General features: G+C 39.7%; 1 protein-coding gene across 2 annotated transcripts in view; it reads right to left on the reverse strand.

Moving 5' to 3' along the window:
- slit3 (slit homolog 3 (Drosophila)) overlaps positions 1 to 23679 on the reverse strand; it is a 254076-nt gene that overhangs the window by 171652 nt on the left and 58745 nt on the right. For both annotated transcript variants that reach the window (XM_073854133.1, XM_073854132.1), the window contains 3 exons: positions 18081 to 18152; positions 16228 to 16299; positions 11445 to 11516 (listed from right to left, as the gene is read on the reverse strand). In XM_073854133.1, the coding sequence (XP_073710234.1) occupies positions 11445 to 11516; positions 16228 to 16299; positions 18081 to 18152 (216 nt within the window). The remainder of the gene's footprint in view (positions 1 to 11444; positions 11517 to 16227; positions 16300 to 18080; positions 18153 to 23679) is intronic.

Here is a 23679-nt window from a genome sequence, read left to right on the forward strand (position 1 = left end):
ATGATTGTCTGACATAACACTAAAGCAAAACATTAAAACATTACCATGTTTTAAAACTTATTAGAATAAATGTATCTAGATTATCTGTTATATATATAAATAGGGATGCACCGAATATTCGGCCACCGAAAATTTTCGGCTAAAATTGGCCCAAAAGTGGATTTTCGGTTTTCGGCCGAAAGACTTTTATCACCGAAAAAATACGGCCGAAATAATGTGATGACGCAAACAGAAACCGCGACCTGCACGTGCTTGTCTGAAGTAACATATCTGCGGTGTGGACTAGAATTCTCTCAAACCGCGTCCGCCGAATTTCTGACCAGGGTCTCCGCAACCTGTGAGTTTCACTCCCGCCCACGACCGTAATGTTTGTGTCCAAACCGGCGGATTTTCTCTGGGCATTTGTGTACAGTTTTCACAAGCTCCGACTAAACATTCGTTCAGATTAACATCCAGAATAACAGACATTTAACATGATTGCTTTTAAAATTAGGGATGTGCACGAATGGTCAAATATTCGATCTGCAATAATAATTAGAATGGGGAAAAATGATATTCAAATGTTTTTAATCCGCCACCGCAGCATTACGGCTACTGCTCATTTAATCCTTTTTTACTTCACATGTACGGTCTTTTACAGACTTTAATATAAAATATACATGAAAATTAATATGTATGTATTTCTGATTGTTTTGGTCATTCAGATTGCAGACTCATTTAAGTGTTTAGAGCTTTAATGCCGGGTGTTAGACGTGCTTCTCCGCCGCTGCATCAGTATGGTTATAACAAACCCGATAACTGCAAATGCCATAACAGCAAACAATAGCTCCGTTTTGTGAAGTGTTGTTAAATTAAGCTCGTAACTTTGCACCCTCAGCAATAATGTATCAAGCCAGCTTGCGTTATTTGTAACATAATATTAAATTCAGATATATAATATTTGTTAGATTCGTTTGTTGTTCTCACTGGATAACCACAGAGCTGGCATTAATGAGAAAAACGGGTTTCACCGGAGAAGGTAGGCTAAATATGATTTTCTTTCTAAACAAAAACATGTCAGACTAAATAAAGAAGATATTCATATTTGACTGAGCCTTCAATCCATTCGGGGTTTTAACGTGCATAAAAATGCCATCATTTTTATCAGCATTTTGTAACATTAACGTTAAAACAAAACCACAACTAGCCCATATCAGTTTTTAAATGTATACTGCATGGCAAACAAGCACCAAAGGATTAATTAAACAAGCAGTTTAACTTTTAACAACCTGATGTGTCACTAGTAGCCTATTCACCAGTTTTTCCAGATGGGAGGCAGATAGCCTATATTACTGTTGGGTTTGTTTATGCCACATGCTGTTTGGCTTAATTTTCTTCTCAAATTGTGTGTGTTTACTCCATTTCTATTACACGCAAAAATACCATAAGTGCAATGGTAGTACTAATAATTGGCATAATTTCTTTCGGTGTTTCGGCTTTCGGTTTTCGGCCTTGGTTTCCTTTTTTTCGGTTTTCGGTTTCGGCCAAGAATTTTCATTTCGGTGCATCCCTAATCTTAAACCTAGCATTTACGCTGTAATGTTCGTGTGGGATGTTTAATGTACAGTGACGAACTCTGTCAGATTCAAATCGCTGAGGCGCAGCACGCACACATGTTCGGCGATCAGGATTAATGCGCGCACAGCTTGTTTAGTAACAATAACAGTAACATGTAAACGTGTGTGTCGGCGTGCCACGCTCTGTTCAATATTCCGCTCTGTGTTTGCGCTGCGCATTCTGCTCTGTCGTTAACGGCACATAACGTAAAGTAACATTGATTGAAATTTAACTTGTCCAGTCGGACAACTAATTTTCTCTTACACTTGTCCTACAAAAAATCCACTTGTCCCGGACAAGCGGACAAGCCTTAATGTCGAGCCCTGGTGGGGTTAAAGTGCCAAACATAAATATGTTTTCCTTAATCAATGTATAAACATTGGGGGGGGGGGTAATTGCTAGTTTTAATTATTGGGGGGCTATCCCCTAACCCTGCTGGAAACTATGATTCTGGTTTTGTTGTAGAAAGAAGCAGGAAATCTTTAAACATGAATACTGCAGCAAAACATCATTTTCCAAACCATCTCCGACTCATAGATTTATCTTATCATACTCCGTATTGAAAACATCTGCTAGCGCTATTACAAAACAGCCACATTGTTAGGTTCATTTTTAACAATCAGACTTTGGTAAAACAAAGTAAATTGCCAGTTTCGTCTGCATTACTCAGTGACCCATGATTCCTCACGCTTACTCTCTTTGTTTGGTCTGTGTACAAAGTGACACGGGGCTGTTCGGCACCAGTAGTACAAGATGTTATCCAAATCCCTTCAGAACAACACTCATAGCAGTGCAGCTTTGGGACACTGGGTGGCTCCGTGGGCCCCACACCATGCCAGAGATTTATTCTTCTTACAAACCAACCTCATCTCTCTCATAAATACAACAAACAGGGTTCCCACAGGCTACCATTTCTCCGACTTTAGTTAACCTGTCAACTAGACCTTTCAGAAACCTTTCCATCTACCTGAAAGAGGAAAATATATCATAAGACTGAAAGCCAACAGCTTGTAAATCTACCATGATTTTATTTAACCCTCGGATTCAGCAACAGGAAAAATAAACTATAAATAGACAATATGTTTCAACTAGTTTCTGCACAGATTGTAAACAAAAGATAGCCTAAACAACTTCAGAAAATTACTTCAGCATTTATGCTAATGGGTTTATTTGTACGTTGCCAACAATGTGAAACAGAGGCCTTAACTTTCACTATATCTAAATTTACCAGCTAAACATTTCCCCTATCGCACATATTTTCCTTTATTTGGATGCTAAATTACTTGCACATGTAAAGGGAGATTTCACTGCGCACAACATACTCATAAACCTCCTGTCCAATAAAATATATAGCCAGCATTTTAGATTTTTGCCTTCAGCTCCCAACTACAGATTGCGGTGTAGAAGAGAATACGAGTGCCGTCTGACCCAGCACATCTGCATTCGGCTCCTCCATATTTCAGTACGCAGTTTTTTTTTTCAAAAGTTCAGAAAGTTTACTTCCTGCTAGCAATTTATAGTCCGTTTTGAATTTTACCCTGGAGCCGTATGCTTTTATCTTTGAATAGTTACATGTCAGTACACTTGGTAAAATGTCTGACCTTAATCGAACTTCAATTGTAACAGATGTGTTGCAAGATAAGTACATGTATTTATAACTCTTTAATGAATTGCTATCACACAATTCACACTCTCCCTATTTAGCATTCCCTCTATACACTCTAAGAAAGGGTGTGTTAATTTTAACACATTGTTTTGTGTTAAACTATTTAACACATTATGTGTTATTTTAACACATTGTGTGTCATTTCGTGTAGATTGTGAGCTTAAATAAATGAAATGGACAACACAAGATGTGTTAAAACAACACAAAGTGTGTTATTCCAAAAATAACACAGAGATGTGTTAAGTTAAGGACAACACACTAGATGTGTTGTCCTTAACTAGACACAAGATGTGTTCATTTAACACATTCATTTTAAGAGTGTAGTATCTACAATAGACAGTACTGTGCAAAAGTCTTAGGCCACCAGTAGATTTGTTGTTTTTGCAATGGTATAGTGATCTTATAGACCCTTTCATCGGACGCACGTGCGGTTACGCGATTGCGTGTCTGGTCCGAACTTTACTTCCGGTTTCATTTTTTTAATGGTCTGACTAGTTGCTAAACTCTACGTGTTGTTTATTTTGCTTGTTATATAAATAAACTACATTTAAAGTACTTTGTTGTTATTTATTCTTAGCGGAGTTTACCGGAAGTTACGTGTTGACCACAAAAGTCGTTTGTTTATGTTGTTACTGCTGAAATAGTCTATATAATACATTCTCAGCTTCTTTATTAGAATACAACCAGACAATTTGTATGTAGTATTAAAAACAGTATACTGTATTAAGTGTCAAGTATTTAATGTAAACTCTTCACTTACACTTGGACAATAGCAGACAACTGCATGATCTCTTAAACCTAAATGAAATTAAATCCTAATTTCTAATACTAATCGAATGACTTCAGGACTTCTTTCTCCTCAATAAAGCTCAAGATGTGTTTAATGCAAAGCGATATCAGACTAAATACTGACTGATGCCTGTTTTTAATTGTGTACAAATTTCCTGTATTTTCTGTTTGTATCTTAATAAAAAAGTGAAAAATAATTATGGATAGACTTTGTTAGAACAACAAAGCTGGTGGTGGTGGCCTAAGACTTTTGCACAGTTCTGTATATTTTCTGGTAGAAATTTTGGGGGTTACCTCATCCATATCTTAGTTCAGCACCTATAGTCCAAACTGTGAGTTTCAACCTCCCCTAATGCACATCAATCTGCTTACAGCCATGGGAAACCAGCACCATTCAAGAAAAAAGTTAAGTTAAGCTTTCTGTATATAGTTGGCTTTCTGTCAGGACTCCAAAGTCTTTGTAGCTTGTATTTATCTAAATATGTCTTTGGAGTAAATCACAAAGCTGTCTAGCTTTTCGAAACCGGCTGAGCACAGCCCTATTTTGGAAGACGCTTGGCTGGATTGAGGTTCATTTCTCTGAAAACAATCAGTAGGCCACTTCTGAAAGCCCTGAGATGGAGCGCTATGGTTTACGTGTTTGAGGCATGTCGAATTATTAGCCGGCTATTGTGGGTAACAGAAACACTGCATAGTTTTACAAAGCAATGTAATCACAGCAATAGAGTTACACCATTATTCTTTATTACTTGTTTATCGCCATTTAAACAGCAGCACTGAAGCAACAACTGATTGGTAGTATTGGGGGCAGTTTTCTCGACGATGAACAGTAAAGCCCCATTTAGACCACCAGCGTCTAGCAGTAGCAGATAGACATGATCATTCATTTCAATGAAAGCTTGCCGACTTCTGGCAACACGAGCGACAGTAACCGCTGGCGACAGGAAGTGGGCATGTCCAACAACAGGACAAAGTTAAAGCAACACTAAAGAGTTTTTGCTCTTTGCTCCCCCTACAGGTTGGAAGGGGATTTGTCCATTACCACTGTCGTAAATAATCTACAATGCATTGTACAAAAAAAGATCGGCATGTTTAGTGTCTGTAAACCGGTATTAATCACACAAGTCTAGTAACAGCAAAGCCAGGTCAACATCAGTCTTGCAACTCCTAGCCTCCTTCAGCTCTGGCAAACAAGTATAAGTCTGCCCTATCTTCACTCTAGTTCGAGCTCTTTCTCTATCGTGCTCCAGTTATCTTTTCTTTGCCTCCTCCGAAATGAAACCCTTCCTTTTCTTTGCAGGCTTCGCTATGATGACACTTGAAAAGCTGCATGTACGCTAGGTAACGGCATCTTTCTTTTATATGTACCTGCCGAGTATGCTCCACTGCCATAAAGCAAGTTTTTGAAGTTTTCACTCGAACTACAGTACCGCAACCCGATGGTTGGAAACTTCTTTAGTGCGGTTTTGGCCTATAGAGGGCTGCAAAGCGAATGTAAAAGTGCCGTTCACCCTGTTTCGAGAGGATGAACGACTGAAACTTTTTTGGAAACATTAATTTAAGGTAAAAAAACTCCTTGGTGTTGCTTTAAGAAAAGTTTAACTTGATGCAAATTTAGAAACGCCTCCTAAGGACGTCATTGAAACAGACGGGCAACACAGAGCGTGAAAGTTGCTGCTGGTCTGAAGGGGGCGGGGGGGGGGGGTTAACGAAAAAGGCTGTTCGTTAACATGGCAGTGACATTTTTGGGGATTTGAAAATGCAAAGTCTCAATAACGGGTTTCATGGGGCAAGTTTTTCATATCTTCCGTGTAAACTGCGTAAATGCCAATCTGCGATAATGGTGACATCATACGTATGTGGTAATTCATCTATAGGCATGCAAGTAAGCATAAACAAAACAACAAGCATAACCAGGACCGTGTTTGTGCTCCTCGAGTTCATTAACGCTCCAATAAAAATATTTTTGTTTTGCTGCTTTATAGTCGAGGGTCCCTTGTAGTACACCTACCTCATCGTTTGTCTAAACAAAACTGTTTGATGCTTTCACCATCTTTATTGTTTATATTTATCACTCTGTAGAAGAATGCACACAGACATGTGTTGTTTCTTTACAAGGTAACATCGCCATCTACTGGCCTGGCATATGTATTACAGATCTGAGTAAACGTGGAGCTTTTTGACTGCGTTGTAGTCTGTATGTGAATTTTTTTTATAAAGGCAAAAATGTACAATTTTTTACTATATTGTATAAAAATAGCCTTAGTTAGTAGTCCTCATATAGCTAAATTGTTCTGTATCTTAAAAACATGAATGATCCCCTAAAATTGTGGCTTGTTAAGAATTATTTTATTGCTATTATAAGCTTAAAAGACATACATTGACTGACTATGAAACAGATTAAAGGTGCAGTGTGTAAATTTTAGCAGCATCTAGTGGTGAGGTTGCGAATTGCAACCAACAGCTTAGTCCACGGCTCACCCCTCGGTTTTGAAACACATAGTGAAGCTATGGTAGCCGCCACCGGACAAACATATCATCGGAGACAACTTAGTAAAAAACCAATGTCCTTTAAGGGCTTCTGTAGAAAAATGGCAGCACAAAATGGCGACTTCCATGAAAGGGGACCCTCGGTGTATGTAGATAAAAACGTCTCGTTCTAAGTTAATAAACACATAACGGTTCATTATGAAAGGTCTTTATACACCCCTGATAATATAGTTTTGTATATTATTTTGCATTTCTGTCAAAAGATCCTTCTAAAAATTACACACTGCACCTTTAAGAAGACTTACAGTATTAAAATATCCACTTGTTTACATTGAAACAGGGCGTACACATAAAACGCAAATTCAATGATTTGCACGAGTACATTACATACAAAGTCAATGCAAAGACGCCAATAGACGGAAATAGATGCAAACTTGTGTGGTTGTCGCAAAAACCCAGGCTGAAAATATTCAACTCAAGCGAAAAAAAAATGTGCATTTGGTGTGTATGCAGCTTAAGTTATATATAGAAGATTTTAGCTGCAACAACATAAACAAACAGCTTTTGTGAGCCAAACATAACTTCCAGTAAACTTTGCATGTAAAAAATATTTTTTTAGATATTTTAATATTTATTAGGAAAAAAAAGATATTTTATCATTTTTCTGGACAATGGTGCTTCATTTTAAGCGGGCTAAGGCTGGGATAATAAATAATCAGCCAATCATGTAGCTGTGCTGTCAGAACTTATTATTTAATGTCAGAATGTGCTGTAAAAATGAAAATTGTTTTGAAAAATTCTGGAAAGCATTACTGAGAGCTCATTAAGCGAACCAATGAGCTGAATGGCTTGAGAGAGTTTGCAGACTTCTGGAGTCATGTTTGAGAACCAGGCGAAGTTGAGGGATGGTTTGTGTTTGCGAGGCTGAGAGGTCCAGACCCCCTGCCCATCTGTTGCATTGAACTTCACCACTTTAGGACAACAGGAGCGGAGCAGTGCACGGGCAGAGAACTTGATGTGTGGGAGAGCGATTTGTTTCTTTTCGATAAAAGAAAACAATCTCTCGAAAGGAAAACAAACTTGTCAGCGAGAGGAAGAAAATTGAAGAAACAAAGTCCTCTTTCGTGATACCAAACAAATCTGCGTTCTCAGAGGGAGGGAGATGCCCTGGCTCAGACACAACTTTGGAAGCCAATTGGGAACTTGGGGTCTAATCGACCTGTAAAGTCATAAAGGGCCACGACTGCTGTTCAACGGCCATTTCATGCAGGCTAACTGCTTGGGATAATTGCCCTGGAAAGATTAAAGAGGGAATGCTTAAATTTGGCTGAGGGGAAGGAGACATAAGACAAGATGATGCATTCTGCTTCCCAATTCCTCTTAATGCACCAATCACGTGCAACCTGAGCTTGGGGTAATGGCAGGGAGTGGCCGGGTCTCAAGGGTATCACTGACCGAAATATCCTGCAGTACCAACACTGGGGCCCATTTCTGCACAGGAAGTGAACTTAATGTAGGGACACATTTAGCTACACTATTAATAAATATGATCAAGTATGATTCGTCATTCTCCATTCATTATACATCAGCGGTTAAGATGCCTAGACAGACTCATATATCTTTCTAAGAACAGGGAGAGGAAGGGCCAACTATACAAGCATGTAAGTGAGCTTGTGTGTGTGTCTGCATTTATGTGAGGTACATTTCTGAACCCACACAGTGAAATCTGTAACTGTAACCGCAGTCTTTCCAGGCTGCATAGAGCGCCGACCACAAATTGCCTCCGCCAGCCGTAGCGCTGTATCTCTGCGCACGTCTCCCCAACGGCCCGCAGACTTGTCTGTATGTCCCATCGTACAACACCTCACCACGCTCGGCTACCATCCGCTCTCTCTCCTTCATTATTCATCCGCAACGCCCTCTGCTCCCAATTCATTGGACTTCTTCCTCCGTCTTACTCAGCGTTAAAATGTGCTTTTTACCTTTCCCTGACCCCAGTCAGTGTTTCCAGGCCTGCTGGCCATGTTCGGTCCCTGCCTCGCCCTACCTAACGCTTTTCCATGTGTGACACGGTTGGTTAGCTCTCTTCAACTGGCCACGCTTGCGGTTTTAAATAGGAAGGCTACAGGTGAGACCGTTCCCATTGCGCTAATGTCAACAAGCGTAACGAACCCTGACAAGGTTACAAGCGTCACCATAAACCACTACAACCTTGGCTAGCCTTCATTACTGTTAGCAGGAAACAGGTAGAGGAAACAAACAGCAGATGATTGAATCCAAATTTTTGGGAAGAATGTGATTTACTGTAAACTAAAGTCCAATTTATAGTCGTACGTAAGGTCTACACCGTAGGTTATCCATAGCCTGTGCGTAGCTCTGAAGTTCAACTGGCCAAATTTTAAACAGCACGTCAGTTCTACGTGGACCGCAAGTGCTATGATTGGTCTACTAGAACCCCTCCCCTCAGGTACAAAAAAAATGCATCTTAGGTATTTCCGTTTGCGATAATGAAAACAAAGTGATTTAACTCAAACTGCAACACAAGTCCCTGTTTATTTACTTCCATCACTGCCGTTCTTCTCAAAACATACACAACAAGTTTCTGATTCTTCTTCGTTTGTGGGTTAAACTGGCCAAGCTGCTTCTTCATTGACGGTCGCACTGCTACTGGTGTTACACGCGTGGATACTGCCTACCAGTGGTCTGCATGTGTGTTTGCAAGGCGACGCGGACGATAGCGCAGAAGTATATGTGAAAACTGACACGCAACCGAAGCCGTCGCGGCTAAGCCATAGGACCTACGCACAACTATAACGAGCCCTTAAGGCTGTGCTTACACGACAACGATGTAGTGAAAAGCCAAAATGTTTTTCCTATGCGTTAATGGAAAATCTCCAATACACATCCGAGTTTACATGGATCCGCAAAGACGACTAAATCCGCAGTTTTAAGTATATACGCATTCATCTACTAAGAGACAAATACGTTTTTGAGCTTTTTGTAAACTTTGTTGGATAAGCGTTAACAGACACAAACACAGTAGGCGGCCATTGTTATTTCGGTTATATTCGCACATGCGAATTAACACATGCGCATGACGTCACCGCTATTACAGATTTGTGTTAATGTAGTTTAGACAGGGACAAGGCATCATTATCAAAAACTTGCACTTTTTGACATCCGTCTTCAAAGGTTTGCGTTTTCAGGATCTGCAAATGCCGTTGTCGTGTAAATTAACCGCCAAACCACATAAAAACTTTCCCGTTTACATTTGAAATCATTGACGTGTAAAATCGTTGACGGTCCCTAATATCCAGTAAAAAAATTTATGTGAAGTGTATGAATGTTTTCAAAGCGTTTCAATGGGAGTTCAGAAGCAGGGGATTGTGGGATTGAAAGGCGAGAGCATAAAAAATGTAGGAAATGCTTAATTTATGTGGAAAAAGCAAGCTAGTGTTTTAATCTGCTGAGGGTGTTGACGTTATCGGTGGATTCAGTACCTAAAACTGTTACTTGTTACTATACTGTATTCAGTTTACAAGTGCTTTTTAACTTTTTTAACTCTTTCCCTGCCATTGACGAGTTATCTCGTCAATCCGCAATGCCGCTATTATCCACCAGGTGGCGCTATTCCGCAACTTATAAAACCCGGAAATATTACCCTAGGGCAAACAGCTGTATGTCTGTGTATGTTTTAAAGATCGCTCTGCATCTGATCTCTATCAAAAGTCCTTCACAAAAATGAAATTATCTCAGCTTTTTGCTCAAAAATTGATGTTTTTGATGAAACCTACACATATTTGAGAGGTGATAAAAACAGAACACATGAAGGTAGGATGAAACAGATTTTTTTGTTTGAAAGCAGGGGGTCTGTTCTTTTAATTCATATATTGGATGTTTATATATTTAAAAAGGAGCATTTTCTGGAAGGCATTCAACTTTTGTGAAAATCATGAAAAATGCTGGCGGCGAAAGAGACAATTTTCAAAAAAAGTGGAATAAATTGACACTGTATATACTTTGGGCATTCTAAGATAAAGTTAGCCTTCTTCCAACTGTAATCATGCATACAAGAGGACTTTCTTGACCATGTATTTAAAGTCATCATACACCAAACTAAAGACAACCACAATGCTGTACATTTTGCAGACAAATTTGGCAGCATTGAGCGAATTTTTCCACGCCAGTGGACACATACCAGTCTGCTCTGTGAATGCTGTAAAAGCGAATCTTACTTCTGTAAGCAAAGTCCCAAACTCTGTGATCAGCCATGTGTCGCGTATCAGCTAACACCAACTGTTGCAGTTTGTGAATGAAGAAAAAAGACAATTGTATCCGTGTAATATTTCAAACAGCCAGTCTCAATCAGCTGAAAATGCCGACATTAGGGTCAATCTAACATTCAGAAACTGCTTATGTGCCTGTCGATTTGGTGCAAAGCATTCCAAACTAAATACTTGTAAGTATACAACAAGGGCCCAACCTGAGCACGATAGTTTCATTAATGACTGTAAATTCATAAATGAACCCTTCCTGACTGCTAAAACGAAGCCTGTAGTGCAGCTTTGTCTCGGATTCAAAGCAGATTAGGAAAATATTCAAGAATGTAGTTTGTCCAAGGAAAACATTCCCACCTTCACCTCTCTATTAGAAGCACAGAGCGAAAGTATGTCACATTAGCTTTGCCCAAGACCCTCCGACCATTTTAAAGAATCACATCTGGACGGGTAGGAGAAATAACACGGAGAATTTCAGGCACTGACAGCCTGCTCTTTAAACAGTGTTTGGGAAAGTCAAATATTTAAGCAAGGTCTCTTCCAGTACAATGATCAAAATTAAAACAGTGGGAAGTTTGACCGCAAGCTTTTCCAGGCACAGATATCAAAGGGAAGTGGTGACTTACAGCCGGCCCAGCTTGGGTGTGGATTGGAACAGCAGCTCCGGCAGGACCTGCAGCCGGTTCCGGTTGAGGCGGCTGTGAGGGAAAGAGTACAGGGAAAGGGCAAGAGTTAGTGTGGTCAGAACAACTACAGCCAGGAGGAACAACATGATATATGAGACGAGCATAAAAAGTTGAGGGAAGCACCGCGAGATTGACCTTTAAGAGAACTACAGATCGATGGGAATGAGTTTGTGTGTGTGTGTGTGTGACTCCATGTGGGTGGGTAAATTCAAGTATCCAAGGCGGAAAGAGACTGAAAACCAACAAAGGTAAACAAAGATGGAACGGCTGTTTGACATCGACTGAGTGTCTGAACTGGCACGGACTACCTAGATGGATGAGACGACAAGATGAATGTAAATGACCCATCTGTCTTTCTGATTAGAGCAAGGAGGTGGGTCACTATCAAGACTGACCAAAAGCTACATTCTAAGGTCAGAGGTTACAGCTGTGTTCGGGCGGATGGGAAATATGTGTACTTCCTCTGAAGATGGCCTAGGTTATCTCCAGCATTGCTCTTTAAAGACTATTGTCACTCACATGAGACTGGCCAGATAAACTGTGGGCTTTTGTAGGATGACCCTTATCACGAGAGTAGGCCTTTAATAGTAGGATGCAGGGTCATGAAGCTAACCAAAGGTATGTGGAGGAGGAACACTGCTGACTTTTAGCCCTTTATCTTGAAGAAGCAAAGTACACTTCTTTTTTAAAAAAAGAGATGGTATGCAATATTGGCTTTTTTGACTATTTGCAATTTAGATGTCTTTTATATTTCAATTGTTTCTCAGCAGAAATCAGATTAAATGGAAAGTGAGTTATGTATTTTGCCTTATTCATCTCCTGAACATGCCCTGGGGATCTCTTATGTACATTCTCTGTCATTTCTCTAGCGTTTGACACCCACATTTAATCATATAGTTTCTTTCACAGTTTCACAGTTCTCATCATTTAGGGGCGGTTTCCCAAACTGGTTTTAGATTAATCCAGGACTAGGCCTTATATATATTAGGACATTTAAGTAGTTTTTACAAGCAAAACTTGAGAAGAAATTATGTATTTTAAGAAAAACATTCCAGGATTTTTCTCATTTTCATGGACTTTAATGGACCCCAACACTTAACAGTTTTAATGCATTTAAAAATTGCAGTTCCAAAGGACTCTAAACGATCCCAAACGAGGCATAAGGGTCTTGTCTGGCGAAACGATTGTCATTTTTGTCAATAAAAATAAAAATATGCACTTTTAAACCACAACTTCTCGTCTTCCTTCGGTTGTGTGACGTGCCAGCGCGACCTCATGTAATATGTCATCACGCCAAGAGGTCACGGATGACGCATCAAAACTACGCCCAGGGGTTTACAAGTGTGGAGAAAGAGGAGCGTTCCGACGTTGTTGTATGTCAAATGACACTACTTAATGTCTTGTGTCAGTTTATTGTTTAAAATGGTCCACCAATGTGTGTTTCATATATGTAACACGTGACCTATCCACGGCATTACGCAATTATTTTTTATTTTTCTTGCCAAAAATGACAATTGTTTCGCCAGGTAAGACCCTTATGCCTCATTTGAGATCGTTTAGAGTGCTTTGAAATTGCAATTTTAAACTGCATTAAAGCTGTTAAGTGTTGGGGTCCATTAAAGTCCATGAAAATGAGAAAATCCTGGAATATTTTCCTCAAAAAACATAATTTCTTCTCGACTGAACAAAGAAAGACATCAACATTTTGAATGACATAGTGGTGAGTAAATTATCTGGATTTTTTTTAAGAAAATGGACTAATCCTTTAAGGCAGCTCAAACATGCATTTTAATCTGGGACTAAGATAAACCCTGTCCCGGAAACCACCTCTTAAAGTTCAAAATGTTCATGTTTCCTAAGAAATTTTAAGTCAAAGTTGATACGCAAATATAACACGGGAACTGAGGACTCCATTAATATTGTTAACCTTTAAGAGAGTAACATCTGAGCAATAAAGTTTTCAGTTAAAGCTCGCAGGCCTCAACTCCAGACGTGACCCCGACCGACACAACATGTCCAGAGGCATCCATTCTACCTAACTTTACAGCTGTGAAATTTTGTAAAGGCGCTCCACAAATCTGTCCACATGCTTTGATGTCAGGATTTGGAAAAACAAAGGGGGTGTTACCTCAAAACTCGACCTTTGTTGAACCGTGGCCTATAAACTAAGGATTCCTATACTGTAAATACTATGTGAAGTCACAATATGCAGCATGAAAACTTTAAGCTCTGTCTGTTTGCTCTCAAAGGGGGGTCAGACAAGCTACTTATGTTTATATGTCTGCTGGGTCACAATAACAGCAACTAAAAAAAGTCACACTGGGGTGTCGGACAGAGAGGATGTGTGTTGACGTCCTGGGCGTCTCTGAGGTGAACATTGTGAAATTCCAAATACTGGTGACAATGAATAATCTTGAGATTCATATAAACCAAACGCACAAATCATGCAGACAGAAATACATTTACGTCATGGCTGCTAATGCTGCTATGCTTATATGGTTTGTCACAAGCACGTGACAGGAGCGTCCAATAGATTCGGTTAAAAACAGAACCATGCAAACAATTACAAAGCATGAAGTGTAGCCTACTGAGACAGTCACACATAAACAAACTCAGGGACACCAAGACAGTCAAACCACAGTCCAGACGTTCTCTGACCTTGTCTTAATGCAGTAATAGCTTTCATGTTTAGTCTGACCCAATGGTCATAGTGTGAAGATTCTCACCAGAAATGAGAAAATGGCTGCTCCCCAGATGTCAAAGGGCAAACTGACTTTTAAATTGACTTTTTAAATCACTTTGTGAAAACATTTTAAACTTAAACGTTCAGGGTTCTCATAAACTCTGACATATATTCTCTCAGCAGACATTTATTGCTCAGAAGTTACTTTAATTTTAAATGTATTAAACGCATCAAATATGTTTAAAACAACATTCATAGTTGGTCATGTGTGCCCCCATCTGTGAAATCCAGGCTAAAGTCTCAATCTAATGTTGAGATTAGGAGCATCAAAGTTTGACCTCAGTTATTGATTTTGATCTTTGACACGATTTAAAGGTATAGTTCATACAAAAATGAAAATTGTCATTATTTACTCATCCTCAAGTTGTTCCAAACTTGTATACATTTATTTGTTCTGCTGAATTTAAAGGAAGATATTTTGAAGAATGTTTGTAAAAAGGAGATCCGGGGCACCATTGACTTTTGGAAAATTGGAAAATTGGAAAAATACAGCCTGATCTTACAAGAATTTGTACATATTTTACAAGATGGCTAATTCGTATTACCCCGCCCCTAACTACAGCGTAACGGGGTCTAGGCAAATCATATTAAAATGTACAAATGTGGTCGTAGGAATTAATACGAATTAGCCACCTCGCAAAATACAAACGAATTGCCAAGAGACAGCATTATGCCGTGTTCACACCAGCCGCGGTAGAGGCATCAAGTGCGATTGATTTCAATGTTAAAGGAATAGTCTACCCTTTTGCCATATTAAACTATGTTATTACCTCAACCTAGACGAATTAATACATACCTATCGTTTTTCAATGCGTGCACTGTACAGTGCGTTGTGAATGTGTTAGCATTTAGCCTAGCCCCATTAATTCCTGGTATGGTACCAAAAAAAAGTTTTATTTTGTGGCACCATACTTACTGGTATAACTCCTGTGTTTTCCCTATTTAAAGACTGTTAAATGAGAAGTGTTTGGTGGCTTCCCTGTTTGGTACCATAGGAATGAATGGGTCTAGGCTAAATGCTAACACATTCACAACGCGCTGTACAGTGCAGGAATTGAAAAAAGATAGATATGTATTAGTTTGTCTAAGTTGAGGTAATAACATAGTATAATATGGCAAAAGGGTAGACTATTCCTTTAAGTCAATGTGAAGACGCGTTGACGTACGTCTGGAGGTCTTGCAGCGCGAATGAGGCGTTTAGTGCGGCGCGGTAGACGCAATTCGCCTCATTTACACGTCTAGTTCTCACGAATGGTGAAATTGAGCATTGCCACGGCAAATGTGCGGGTTGAAAATTTCGAACTTTGGGGGAAAACGCGCCGCTTTAACCAATCAGGAACTTGCTCTAGTAGTGACGTGATTACAGGAAGCGAGCGGAGTCGCAGAAGCCCCTCCCATGTTGCAAATTTCAATGACTAGAATTTCACGTGCGGCTTTAAGCGGCAAACTAGGCGTGGTAAACGCGATTTTGAAACGGGGCTGGTGTGAACCCACGGTTAGAAAAATAATACTATGGAAGTGAATAGTGCCTCTGATCTGTTTGGTTATTAACATCTTTTAAAACATTTTTATCTGGAACAACTGGAGTAAACGATGACACAATATTTATATATTTTTCTTTATAGTATTCAAAGAAGGTTATATTTTCTTTAATTATGTAGATGATTTCATGTTAAAAACAGCAAATCCTCCAAAAAATGACCTAAGCTGGGTTTTCAAAGACTTGGTCATGCTTTCATAGTGAAATTTGTGACTTTCGACTTTAAGAACTTATGAGAAACTTTCGAAGACAACATGCGAGTTGTCGTCATCTCTAGGAAAAAATTCAGGGGAAACAATAAACATATAAAGACATTTCATTATTGCTTTCTCTTTTCTATAGATTTTCATATAGATTTCATAAAATGCACTTGGACGTTACTTAAAAAACAATGCTAGTTGTTCCCACAATCATTTCTTCAATCTGTTACAGATACTTACATTCTTTCGAGCTGTTTGAGATCCTGAAATGCTCCTCTCTCAATCACACTGATCTGATTGTTCTCCAGATGCCTGTGGGGAAAAAGCACAACTTCATTATCCAATCAGCTCCAGCGACTCAACTTTACCTCTCTTAGCCCGCCTGATTGATTGAAATGACAGTTGAAAGAAAACCTTAGCATGACTTCACTTTGTCACAACAGCAAATGATAACCGAAAGCCTTTCCTCGTGAAAGCTGAAGCAGATTTCTCTCTGATTTGATGAATAGCGTGGCTGCCCCGCATTCGCTTCCAAAGTGCCTGCGACATTCTCCTCTGAAGACTTTGTCGTATTTTAGGGCCCTTAAAATTTTCCAGATGCATTACAAAGAGAGCGCATCTCCCCGGCTATTTCTTGTTTAGATCTGCGTCTCTTCCAATTAAGGTCAACGCCCATGTGTCGGCCACTAACTGATACTCGGCACCAGATAATACAAGGCAACCCCTAAACAAGATGTGATCTCTGACCGAAAAACAACCAAATGGAATCCTGCTTTGGCAGTCCCACCGGGGTTATGATCGATCTTTTTAAAGCAAATGTTTAGACATGCCGCCGTTTTAACAGCCATTAATCCATGTTTTTGTCATATTATTTTGTCAGGAAGAAACAAGACACTTGGCTGTCTTCGGTATAAAGCACGGTTTATGAATACCACAATCCCGACCGGTAAGGCCAAAAACGCAAGCTGCTCGACTGCCGCTCCAAGAGGGCGAACCCAAATTGATTTTTTCGCAATAATTGCATTCTTCGTTGATAACAAACCTACAGTATCATATAGCTTGTGCCTCACATAAATCTTAGTCTGAGTAAGTATCTGGCTCATTCGTACAAATGCGGGATCAACCCCAGCGTGGTTTATGTATTTGCATTATAAGTAATCCTGTTCAATCCTAACCAGATGGGTTTTTGCGTGTGCTGAAAAATAATAACGGTTCTTTTTCTTCAACATCGCTTCTCTGTTCATTGTCCCTGTCATCTTTATTGAAATCGTGTCTTTATTTTTTTGTAGAAACATATGGGACACAGACAAACACCTATGCTTTCTCAATCGAAGGGTGATGTAATACATATGGTTATTCTTGCCTTAAGCGTTAACTAAGTGTTGGTTTACAGGCAGTTCCCAGGTCAGTGCGGCTGGCATTTCCCTGAGGACTCCCCGATTTACGTCCCCCTATGTGGGAAAGTGCAGAGGTGTGACCGGGATTTGTTCTGCGAGCCAGATGAAGGGAATCGTGATAAGGAAATGCAAAGACTGGTTTTGGTGCATGCATTTGCTGTTAATCACAAACCACATTAAACTGCCTCTGCGCTGCATGGACTTTACTTACGACTGCTCTCTCGGGTGTTTATTTATTTCTTTGTCTTCTTTTTTACTTGTTTATTTTATCTCCATGCCTCTTTCTCTATGAGCTCTCTTTTAGGAAAAAATACATTAATCAGCTAGCACACTTTCAACCTGACCACGTACGGCTTCCAGGGCAAGCAACCCGTCACCTGCTTATTTTAAGGGTTTAGTAATGCGTTTTGGTATGGAATATACAGTTACACACATGAGAACAAGTTTAAAGATTGGCTAAGGCTAAGCCAATGACTTCATGCGATGTTCAGTCAAAGGGTCGCGTTAAACGTGTCAGATTTACTCAGCTTAAATGTCAGTTTGTTTTATTATGACTTGTGCCGTAATCCTCCCCGCTTTCAGCCTTGAACTCTTTGATGGCTTTGACTGTACAGACAACAGGGAACAGGAGGGGCGACGATGGCAAGTTAAGGAAGGATTAACTACAAAAGTGAGAGGTACAGGAGGACGTCTTACAGCACACGCAGGTTCTTCAGGCCTGAGAAGTCCACCTTGGTGATCCGGGTGATGTTATTCCTGTCCAGGTCTCTGGAAAAACAAGACGTGGAGAAAGTTAGTTTATTTCTTTTTCGATCTCATTGCTTTTGTAAGCAAACAGTAAGTTTAAATACAGAGGTTGGATCTGCTTCAATGGCCTTAACTCACAATATCCGCAGGGCAACGATGTTTAGAGCTGATGTCTGACAGTGAGCATTAGTGCCATGCTGCCGAAAACTGCATCTGAGAGATCGACTACCTCTCTACATTTGCCTCACGTTAGCTAAGCTGGAGGCGACTCCCATTCAGACTCTAAACGTTCCCATACCCACACGTACGAAAACACATGCGGTTCAGGGTCACGTAGGCGTGCACCTGCCCTTTTCTGTCTCTTGTACAATAACTGTATACAATACAATTCTTTTCCTTTGATTTGTTTATCTGGGTCTGTTTCTTCTTTTCTACACAAAACTAGGACAGCTAAATGCTGAAAAATTTCAAAGTGGCATGTTTGTTCGATATTGCGTTCTGTATGTAAGCAAAGCGAATGAGAAGATGAGAATAAACTGCTCGAGGATGACAGATCGCATGGAAACATTTCTGTTTGGAAAACGTCTCCCCTTGCATAAGAATAAATACATAATACCAAAAAGTATTTTTCCATTCGACCCAATACCTTATGCGTTTCCCAGACCATTCCTTTATCAGTTACAAGCACGTCTCCGAATGTATACAATCAGGAAAATGAGCACGCATCCCTATGGATGTGATCTGATGTGGCCGCTGTTTACTAGAGAGCTGCCACACTGAAAAGATTTACTCTGAGGAATTTACATTGACATATAATGGCGCACATATACGCTTACGCACTGACATTGGCCCGTCTCAGTGTGTTTCTCATAATGTACATAAACATTTATAAATCTGATTTAGAGCCATACTGGATTTCAAAAGATTTCCCCAGAACCACAAAACGTACATCAAGCGGACTAATATGAGCCATATAGGAAACATATTAGAGGGGACAAGCGATTTACAGATGCTGGATTCGAAGATTATCCTGTCTTATACTTTACTCTTTGGTTATGTTTCGAATTCTTGTGAGCTGCCTATTAAGATTTTCTAGAGTGTTGAAGAAAGATTTAAAGATTTACGAATATACATTTCCTTTGGTGTGTAAGTGTGTTTTATTCCTTTTTATTGATATGCAAAAGGTACGAACCCCAAAGTAAACAATGACGTGAGTTACTTTCTGGGATTGGTGATGTAGTAAAGACCGACATTATCATAATTCCTCCCGCTTTGACTCACAGCCTGTAAGTTAACTTCTGTTAACATTGCATTGTGAGCTAATCTTTCAAACATGGTAAGGAGCGTCACATTTCCTGCTGACGTCAGAGGTATTCAGGCAATTCACAACGTAAAGATTAGCTGGCCAATCAGGGACACAACGCTTTGCAAAACGATGAGTTTTGTACAAAATCTATGCGTTTTGAGCAAAGTAGTATATCTGGAGCTACAAAAATGTACGGTATGTAAAAAATTATGTGTTTTTTAACAATAAACCACGCGAACACATTGCATTATACCAAATACACAAAATAATGTTTTTTTTAGCAATGAAATAGGTGGACTTTAACACCAAAATGAATTCCTAATCAGTACTTTTACCTCAATCCCTGAATAGGAAATGTAAAATAAAATGCAATCAATCTAAATCATCCCTTTAAAAGATACATTAATCGGGAAAGGTAAACTGCATAAATTCACTGAAAACTTTAAATTTTAAAATTTTATCGTGAACATTTTTTTTCAAGACCCCTTTGCATTTTTTCATGGTGAAAAATAAGGTAGTGTGCACACCAAATTGTTTACGCCGGCGGCAAGCGTATATTTTCAATTGTTTCCAATGGAAGTGGGCCGCTTTTAAAAAAACAGCGGTTTTGTCCACATTTTTCCACACTAAGCACTCAACGCCAAGAGTTGAAAAAGCTCAGCTCATCACTTCTTACTTGGCCGTCCAATCAGAGTGGAGGAGGAATGGTTAAATATCACAACAACCAACCGGCGAAACGTTCAACGACGGATAAACAAAGCAAAAGTATCATAGCTACCAAAGCGCTCAGCTGAAAAAAAGGTAGCAAGCGCCTACAGTCAGTGTCCGCCTGCCGTTTTCAGCCGCATTTAAATGCTTTGGTGTGCATGCCCCCTAAATTTAAGAAATTCCTGTGCTTAAAACGATTTGTCCAAAATGGTCTTTTTGTTCATTGTTGCTTTTTATGTACATTATGTTTTTCAAGACAAATAATTACTAAAGCTGCATTCTGACTAGCAGCGAATAGCAGTAGCAGAGCGACGTGATCCCATTGATTTCAATGGAAGCTTGGCGACTTCCAGTGACACGAGCGGCAGTGACCGTTGGCGACCGGATGGGGCGTGTCCAGTCGCGCGACAAAGTTGAGAAAAGTTTAACTTTATGCAAATTATGAGCAACTTTTGGGAGCGACTACCAATGAGAACAAAGCAGTGGAGTTCACATCATCCGTCTCTCGTCAGATACTGGAGTGGACATTACTCATTTATGACAACCAGATTTAGAAACGCCTCTTATGAAAGAGACGAGCCACACAGCAACAAAATCGCTTATAATGTGAATGTACCTTAATCGGTACTTTTACCTCAATCCCAAAAATAGGCATTGTAAAATAAAATGCAAACCTAAATCATCCATTTAAAATGATACAGTTATCTGGGAAGGTAAATTGTTGCTTTTTATGTACCATTATTTTATTTTAACTTTTTTTATACCAAGATTAAATAAAAAAAAAATGCTTTTTAGCAACGTGATGCCTAAAAATGCTGTCGGGATGGTAGCGTTTGGTTTTGAGGCACAGCCCTCATGAACTTTCAAAGACAAACATGACAAAATCTCTCACACCCATTTTCACTCCATTCCCACACATCTATCTCTCTTTCTCTCTCTCTTTTTCTCGCTGCTTCCTGTTCTAATCTCCCAGTACCTCTCTCTCCCACTCTTTTTCTCATCTCGTATCCTCTCACCTGCTTGCAACGTAATCCCACTAATAACACTGCACGAATCCTCTGCTCTCTACCCTTCACTTCAATCCACACATTTTTCACCCTGTCAGTTATTTACAGTACGTGTTAACTGCCAGGGGAGCTAACTAAGTCCCGCTTCCTCTACAAACTCAATCAAACCTCCATTCACACTGACAAGGTGGAGTTCACAGATACAGCAGCCCCCTGCTGGCTATTGTTTGCTTTAATTTGTTGAGGGGATAAGGTAGCCATTCAAAAGGCAGGTGCTCCTCGCTAACAATGTGTCCCCTCGGGGGTCCACAGCGTCAGACCGCTCTACCCGGGTCATAAGCCTACAGACCACTCAGCCAAAATGTGCTTGGCTTAAAACATTAGCACTTCACGGCGGCACCAGACAAAGAGAAGAATCTTTGAAATTTTAGCTGGGGGATATTTTGACTGCCTCGCAAAACTGTGACGCAGCGACTGATTTACCATAAACCTACAAAGACGAAAAAAAGTTTCCCTATATGATTTTCTGCTTCACAATGCGTTTCCTGTCGTAATCTTCTGTTATTTTCCTTAAAGCCACGCTAGTCTGCCTCACAAAGGCTGATAGGTATGCTCCATTTCCTTTTGAAAACCTGTATGGAATGTTAAATGAGTTTCTTTCTCCTGGACCTCTGATACAATCTGTTTGGTGTTTCTTTATTACTGAAACGTGTTAACAACTTGAACAGCACCCACATACTAATTATCATCGGAGAAGATACAGCAAGTGACGCTTCTCATCTCCATCGATAAACTACAACCAAAGCCTTACAGATTAAGCCCTTCATATTTAAATGAACACGTTGGCTGCTGTCAACAGCAAAGTACTGTAATTTCTCCTGCCTATTATCTCTTTATTAAATGACCGTATTTATTAGTCATATCCGCTTCAAAGAAATAATTCAAAGAGGCATCGGAATGCCACTGAACAAAATCATGAAGATGCTGAAGATTTTACAACTTTAATGTAAATGGAGAGCTTCTGTGTCTTATCACAGTTTTTTTGTGTGTGTATCAAATGGAAACGGCACTCTCCCATAACTGAACCGATCTTTTTCCCAAGTTTTTTGGAGGAACGTTTGTTTGTTTGCACTTGTGCGAGATCAAAGGGGGTCATTATCGTTCACTTGTTGGGTCTTTCATCTCCCGTGGAGCCAGCCAGCAGCAATGTGGCTACCACACATCTTCACTGGACACATGCAGTCCTGTCCCAGAATTCCTGAGCTGTGAATAAAGCTTTAAGTAAAACCACCTTGAAAGCTTTAAGCAATTCCAAATCCCCAATCGTATGATGTATAACATAACTGAAACAGTCAGAAATGCGATGTAAGCTGACCGGGAATACAATACAGATTTGGGGTTTGTAATGAAACTCAGAATGTTAGTATCCGAAGCCACGAAAACTTTATCTCTTCTCCTTGATTACATGGTATGGATTAAATTTAGCTAGTGATGATTGCTTATCGTCTCCGGTCAATGGCATTTGTGATAAAACTAGAAAATCATTCGGTATGACTGTATGAGGTGATTGGATTTTGGGGTTGAATTGGTTTTGCATTGGGGATAAAGGCCAACTCATCACCGGATTCTCAAGAGAGATAAAGTAAGAAAAGGCCAATACATCTTTATGCTCTTCTCTATTGTTTATGAGCAATGCTGGCAGTTTCAATTCGAGGGAGAGTTTCATTTACTGTAGTAAATATTTTCATTACGGCAAAGTCTGGATGCGTTCTCGCCAGAAGGACTTTTTGACTTCATGCTAAACGGAGCGGACAAAAATGAATTATTTCATTTTTCTATTTTAAGCGTTTACTCTCTCGATTGTTTGTTTTCAGCCTTATAACAAATCGCACAAACAGCCACACTGTATGACTTCTTAAATTACTAGAGTAACGTTTGGTTGAGAGGTGACGGGGGCCGTTTTAACACTTCTGTGTGAAAGTCAATATGACAGCCAGGCTACAAAAGGCTCATCAATAACGCAAGTCCCATCTTGGACCGCAGGGGTAACCAAGGAAACCCCACCCCAAAGCCCCATACCCAGACGTCATTACCAGAAAGTATGTACAATTTAACGTAAGTGACCCCATTGAATAACAGTTTTGTATTATTTATTATTTGTTTTTTGTTGTGTTTGTTCGCATTATTTTATATATATATATATATTTTTTGCAATTGAAAACCTTTTGAAAAAACTAATGTAACTTTCTAATCTTTAAGCTACTTAAAGGTGGGGTGCATGATTTTTTATAAACATTTTGGAAAAAGGAGTCAGGCCGAGTACCAAAACACACTTAGCCAATCAGCAGTAAGCGGCGTGTCTACAAACCAACATCGTTGCCTGGGTTGCGTACAGGGGCGTCATGCACCAATTTCTTTTAAGGGGGCACAGTGTCAACAGCTCACAGAAATTTGTGCATACACAGACATCAAACGAAATATTATAGAGCTTTCAGTCTTTTCCATGACATTTCAAACAATATGAACA

This window comes from Misgurnus anguillicaudatus, chromosome 16, assembly GCF_027580225.2.
Source record: "Misgurnus anguillicaudatus chromosome 16, ASM2758022v2, whole genome shotgun sequence".
NCBI lineage: Eukaryota > Metazoa > Chordata > Actinopteri > Cypriniformes > Cobitidae > Misgurnus > Misgurnus anguillicaudatus.